The following is a 6057-nucleotide window of genomic DNA, read 5'->3' as shown; positions in this document are numbered from 1 at the left end:
ATCCCCAGCACATCTGGCCTTCCAGCAGGGGCTAAAACACCTGGAAGCAGGGAAAACACACAGCCAGGGAGGCCAGGGAGAGGTCCCCTCCTGCTTTTTCAGCTCCTTTGCATCCCACATCTCTCTCTGCTCCGAGGTCGCTTCCTCATCATCCACCTTGAGCTGCCAACGGCGGGTTTGTGGCTCTAAATGTTTTTATAGATGTTATTTTATAGTGGGGTTCAAACTCAGTGGCCAAAATTCCCAGAGAAAAACTCCTCCTCCCCGTCCAAACTGCCCGTGCTGGATGCTGGTGCTGATCCCGGGATCAGAGAGAGAGAAAGGACCCAAAAACCAGGATCAGCTCCCAGTCCACGCTGGAAATTTGGAAACCTCCAAACAACCAAGCAGGGAAAGCAACACCCTCCAGCTCTGCTTCGTGCAGAGGCTTCACCCCCCCGGCAGCGCTTGGGGGAGTCGGGAGGATGCTCGGGGGGGTGTGGAAGCGCTGCCAGGATCCCTCCTAATCCCTGCTTTTGTCGAGCCCGCTCTTCAAACATCCCCCTTGGAGCCGGTGGGATTTGCATATGGATCTGCCCTCTCCCGGCCCAAATCCGTGCCTGGGTGGGAGCCATGAACTGGGATGACTGAATCCCGGCGAGGGAGGGAGCTGGACGAAGCCTTTGCCTTCTCTCTTTTTGGCCGCTCGCTCCATCGCAGGAGGAGCCGGCATCCGAATCGCGGCTCCCAATCCCAGCGACCGCGAAATGCCAGCGAGAAAGTCTTGCAAAAAATCGGGCAGGGAAAGGAGGGGAGGGAAGGGGGGGGTGGGGTGGGGAGGGAAAGAAACCCGGCACCTTTCACGCTTCCAGAAGGAACAAGAGCAACAAAAGGCATTCGCGGGGAAAAAAAAATAGCAGAGGGCGAATAAGAGCCTCGGGGAGATGTAAATCTGGGAGAACGGCAGCCCACGGTGGGAGGGGAGCCAAGGCTGCGGAGCGAGGGCCAGAGCCGGGGGGATGCCCTGAATCCCCCCCCCCTTTCCCAAAAAAAATAATATGTGGGAGCCGCAGGGGCAAAGCTGAACCTGGAGGGAGGCAAAGGTTTGGTGCCCAGGGTTGTTCTTGCACACCCGCGTTCTTGCACACGCGTGTGGGGCTGGGAGGGATGCAGGGGGTGATGGGGGGCGGGAGGGGGGGGATGCTGTGCACGCGCGCACACACACCCAGGGCAGAGAATCGTTAAAAATATCGCGATTATTAGTTAAAAAGAGAGAAGGAAGGGGGGGGGGGGGGGAAAGGAAAAACACAGAGGGAGAGAAAAGGGGGAGGGGAAGAGGGGGGAGGGGGAGGGAGGGGGCAGCGCGTCACGGGAGAGATTTCCTTATTGGGACTCCCTAGCCTACATCCTGAGTCCATATATGGGCATTTACGTCACGGCAGCCTCACTGGGGACTCCAGAAATGGCTGCGGCGGAAGGTCGGAGCAGCCCCGCTCCAGCTATAAAGGGGACGGCGGGGAGGGAGAGCCGGGTGTCCGCACGGGCTGCGCTGCTGCCGGGCCCTGCCTGCCCCCCCCCGCACCGCCACCGGCCCCCCCGCCCACCCCCCGGGGCGAGGCACCCCCCGCAGCATCCCGGCGCCCAGCCCCAGCATTCCTTGGATTGCCCCAAGCATCCCGAAGCACCCCCCGGATTGCCCCAAGCGACCCGGAGCATCACCCGGAGGGTCCTTGGCATCCACCCCGAGCATCCCTCGGGTCGGTCCCGGCACCCCGAGCATCCCCCGGCTTCCCGCTGAGCATCCCTCGGATCGCTCCGGCCACTCCGAGCGTTCCCGGCTCATCCCGAGCATCCCGGGCTCGCCCCGAGCATCTCCCGCCTCGCCCCTGAGCATCTCCCGGCTCATCCCGAGCATCTCCAGGCTCATCTCGAGCATCTCCCGGCTCTCCCCGAGCATTCCCGGCTCGTCCCAGCCCGCCCCCCCTGCTCCGGCCGTTTCTCCGGGGAAGATGCTCAACGTTATGGATTTCTCCTGCCCGGATCCGCTTTACTCCAAGTACGAGGAGAGCTGCGAGATGAAAACCGGAGACCTGCAGGGCTTGGGGCAGCCTGAGCAGCAACTTCTGGCAGAGGCCGATTTCCTTGGAGGTAAGGATGGGGGGGGGGAGCCGGGCAGGGATGAGGGACCCCTCTGGGAGTGATCGCTGCAGCCAGGAATCGGGAATCTTCCCCTCTCCTGCCCCCAACGCCGGGCTGTGGGTTCAACAGTCCCCCGCCAGCTCGGGGCGCGGGTCCTGCTGGAGAAGGGAGGTGAATCCCAGAGCTCCCCGTGCGGTTCCAGGGACGGAGACCTCGCAGTGACGCAACACCAGCCTCCCGCTGTTCGCCCGTATCCCGCCCCCCCCAGCCCCGCATCCCTCCATCCCTCCATCCCTCCATCCCTCTAACCACCGTCTCCTCTGCTCCCCAGGTGAGCTGGTGGGCGTCCCGGCGAGCGGCGGGGCCGTGGATTATTCCCTGCTGGGCAGCCAACCCTCCCCTTCCCTCAGCTACACCGGCAGCTTCTTCATCAAGGCGGTACCGGAGCACCCCCAGGACCAGGAATCCCTGTTCAACCTGATGTCGGGCATCCTGGGCATCTCCCCCTTCTCCTCCTCTTCCGAGAGCCACCCGAGGCACCTGGACGCTCTTTACCCCTGTCCCGAGGTGGCTCAGGGCCAGCTGGACCTTTACCCCACCTGCCAGCCCGAAATGAGCGGATCCACCCAAACCCCCTTCCCGGAGCAGGGATACGGCGGATTCCCCGCGGCCGAGGGGGCTCAGCCCCTGCAGGCACAGCCCGCCTTGGGAAACACCTCCCAGTGCTTCTTCCAGCCCAAGCTCCTGGACAACAAGCAGGATATCAAGCTGTCCTCTGGCTCCCCGCCCCTGGACAAGTTCAAAGCCCCCTGTGCCCAGTGGGAGCCCCTCACCCAGCACCAGGCCTACTTGCCCGCCGGATACCCTTCTCCCGAAGCGTTCCCGGCCGCAGAGAGCAGCCAGGGGCTGTTTCACCCGCTGGGCTCCAAGATGGAGAGCGTCCTGTCCGTGAGCTGCCAGTCGGAGCTGGGCAGCCTGGCAGAGGATGCCGCCTGCTTCGGAGCCCATCTGGGATTCGGCTGCGAGCCAGAAAACTTCCCGGCCCGCGGGGACTTCGCCGACGCCAAGATCCACAACATCCCTCCTCCGCTGATGCCGGAATTCGACGCCGCCTTGGCCCAGCCGGAGGTGCTGCCGGGCCTGATGAGCTCGGCCGAGCTCCTCCACCCTCACCCCTCGCCCTCCGTGCCCCCCGCGGACTTTTTGGGCCACGCCGCCGCCGCCACCTCCTCCTCCCTCCCTTCCCTGCTCCCCGCCAACCCTCCCGCCCTGGCCCAGGAGCCCAAGAAGAAAACCCGGCGCACCAAGTGCTCCTCCAAGTGCTTCTGCCCCAAGCCCCACGAGAAGGCCTTCGCCTGCCCCGTGGAGAACTGCGTCCGGAGCTTCGCCCGCTCCGACGAGCTCAACCGGCACCTCCGCATCCACACGGGCCACAAGCCCTTCCAGTGCCGCATCTGCCTGCGGAACTTCAGCCGCAGCGACCACCTGACCACCCACATCCGCACCCACACGGGCGAGAAACCCTTCTCCTGCGACACCTGCGGGCGCCGCTTCGCCCGCTCCGACGAGAAGAAGCGCCACAGCAAAGTCCACCTGAAGCAGAAGGCCCGGACCGAGGAGAAGCTCAAGGGCCTGGGGTTCTTCCCCATGGGTCTCTCCTTCGGGACGCTGTGAGACCCCCGGCCTGAGCAGCGCCGGGAGACGGCGTTTCCCTGAGGTTCCACCCCCCCGGAGAGCCGGGGGTGAGGATTCCCTCCCGGGGCGGCCCCCCCGGGGAGAGGAGGCGAGGATGGGCCGTGCCCGGGGAAGGAGGAGAAGGGCACGCGCGGGAGGCGGAGGCGACGCCGCGGTGCCGGAGGTGGGATGTGGAGCCATCTCCAAATCCTGTGTTTACACGGAGGGGGAAAAGAAAAAAACATGGACAGAAAGAAATCCACGGAAAGGTGGGTTCTTTTATCCCCAAACCTACAGGCACTCAGTGTTTGTAGCCGTGATTTGCCCTGCCAGGACTTTGCAGGATGCTCCCGACTGGAGATTTCCGGATGGCACAGTCGGAGCCGTGGCTGCACCGGGTCCTTTCTCCCCAAGGAGAGAGATGCCACCAGGCTCTGGCAACTGGTGCCTAACAGGCCCTTTGGAAAGGTGATGTCATTATTATTATTATTATTATTATTATTATTATTATTATTATTATTATTATTATTATTATTATCCTGTTTGTAAAAAAGCAAAATCCTCTATCAGGAACATTCCAAATTTGTGTCTATTTTTCTAATTAAAGATTTGAGCTAATCCAAGCCCTCGCTGGGGTTGCTTCCTGCCTTTTCCATCCCGTGTTTCCGTTGGGTTTTTTAACCTCTTGCTGCTGCATTTTGGGGTAGAAAAAGGTGGTTTGATAATGAGCAGGGAGAGAAAAATCCATCGGTGCAGCGGGGAGGGGGTTGGTGACACTCGTCCTCAGCATTCCCAAATCCCCAGGTGGGGGCTTATCCTGGGAGAAGGGTCTTGTCCCAGGACAGAGCAGGATCCCTGCTCCTTACTGATGGGTCTCTCTCCAAAAAAAAGGATGAGGCTGAGTCCTGGAGGGATCTGCCCCTCTCCTGTGGGGACCCCAAACCCAGCCCAGAGCCCCCATCCCAGGCTCCCGGTCCCCAGTGGGATGTGGATGCCCCATGTGCCCTTGTATTTATCCACAAAAAACGGGATGAGATGCCTGCCCATTCCCCGTTTTCCACCTGGCTCATCCCCAGGGCTGGAGAAGATCCAGGCACCCCCAGGCAGGCCGGACATGGACCCCTGTGAGATTGGGGGTCTCTTCCCTCCTTTTGGCATTTTAAATGCTGGAGAGACGCTGGTCCCCTTCTCCTGGGAATACCAGTGGCTGGATGGCACTGGAGACGACGCTGCAGCCAGGGAATGTGTCTCCCATGGCAGAACTTCCCTCCTCTGGTGGTTAAAAATCAGTTAAAACCATGAAATCCCCAAATCCCGTCCTTCTGCTGGGAGATACTTGGATGGGGCACGCTGAGTTTTGGCTTCAATTAATCAGGAGAAGATTCCCATGGGAATGGAGGGAGCAGGAGCAGGGCAGTTGTCATGGATGCTCAGTTGTTTTAGGGATGATCATCCCTTCCTTGGAGAGGGGGAAAGTGAGGCAGGGAAGAGGGATGGCTGGAAAGCTGCTCTCTCCAGTGGGTTTTGTCCCATGGAGAGGGGGAATCTGCCCCCAAACTGTGTTATGAAGGAAAGAGGGGTCTCTCTGTCTTATTCCCTCATGTCCCCCCAGCCCTTTGCCAACATGTGGACTGGAGCATTCCAGGGCTAAACACCAGTTCTCCCAGCAAAATCCACTGTCCCAGTTATCCCGGCAAAATCCACTGTCCCAGTTATCCTGGAAAAATCGGAGCTCACCATGGGGTGCAAGGAACCTTTGGAGTTGGGGTGGGAGGCTGGGCAGGGGATGTGGAGGCTGAGAGCAGAGGTGGGATGTGGGAAAGGGCCAGGAGGAAACCTGGTGGAGGGGGAAACCCTAAATGTCCCCTCAGAGCCATCCCTAAAATCTCACACTCCCGATGACCCCGAGGGTGCTCCTGACCTTTGGATGAACCATTCCAGGAGTGTGGGAGCCCGACCCTGAGCAAGGAGCACTCCATGGGCTGCAGGTCACCCCAGACACCAGGAAAAACCCTTTTTCTGGGGGGACACCCCAGATGGGATTAATGGGGACCTCAGCCCCCAGGATTCCCTTGGGAAGGGGCTGGTTTGGGGGGGGATGTCGGATCTCTCCAGGCACAAGAGCCGAGCTTTCCCGTGCCACTGGCCATGAATGATGCATGAGGCCTTTATTAATACCCTCTGGAAGTGCATCCATAATTGATGCCGAGCCTGGAAGCTCTGCAGAGGCACCAGCTCCAGCCTTGGCCCTCTGCTCTCTCCGGC

The 6057-nt window shown here is 60.9% G+C and overlaps 1 protein-coding gene across 1 annotated transcript; it reads left to right on the top strand.

Moving 5' to 3' along the window:
• The first annotated feature begins 1634 nt into the window (after positions 1 to 1634).
• On the top strand, positions 1635 to 4341 carry EGR4 (early growth response 4). Its single transcript, XM_027701908.1, has 2 exons — positions 1635 to 2127; positions 2450 to 4341. Exons 1-2 carry the CDS (start codon positions 1989 to 1991, stop codon positions 3790 to 3792), a joined length of 1482 nt encoding a protein of 493 aa, XP_027557709.1. The 5' UTR covers positions 1635 to 1988; the 3' UTR covers positions 3793 to 4341.
• Positions 4342 to 6057: the final 1716 nt, after the last annotated feature.

This window comes from Neopelma chrysocephalum, unplaced genomic scaffold, assembly GCF_003984885.1.
Source record: "Neopelma chrysocephalum unplaced genomic scaffold, ASM398488v2 Primary Assembly neopelma1_174, whole genome shotgun sequence".
Lineage (NCBI taxonomy): Eukaryota > Metazoa > Chordata > Aves > Passeriformes > Pipridae > Neopelma > Neopelma chrysocephalum.
Note: the sequence above shows the minus strand (reverse complement) of the source record. Positions and strands in the feature narration are given on the sequence as shown.

Coding starts and splice junctions, on each gene's coding strand:
- EGR4 (XM_027701908.1), top strand. CDS start 1,989: ATGCTCAACGTTATGGATTTCTCCTGCCCGGATCCGCTTTACTCCAAG. Junction 2,128..2,449: donor AGAGGCCGATTTCCTTGGAG/GTAAGGATGGGG, acceptor TCTGCTCCCCAG/GTGAGCTGGTGGGCGTCCCG.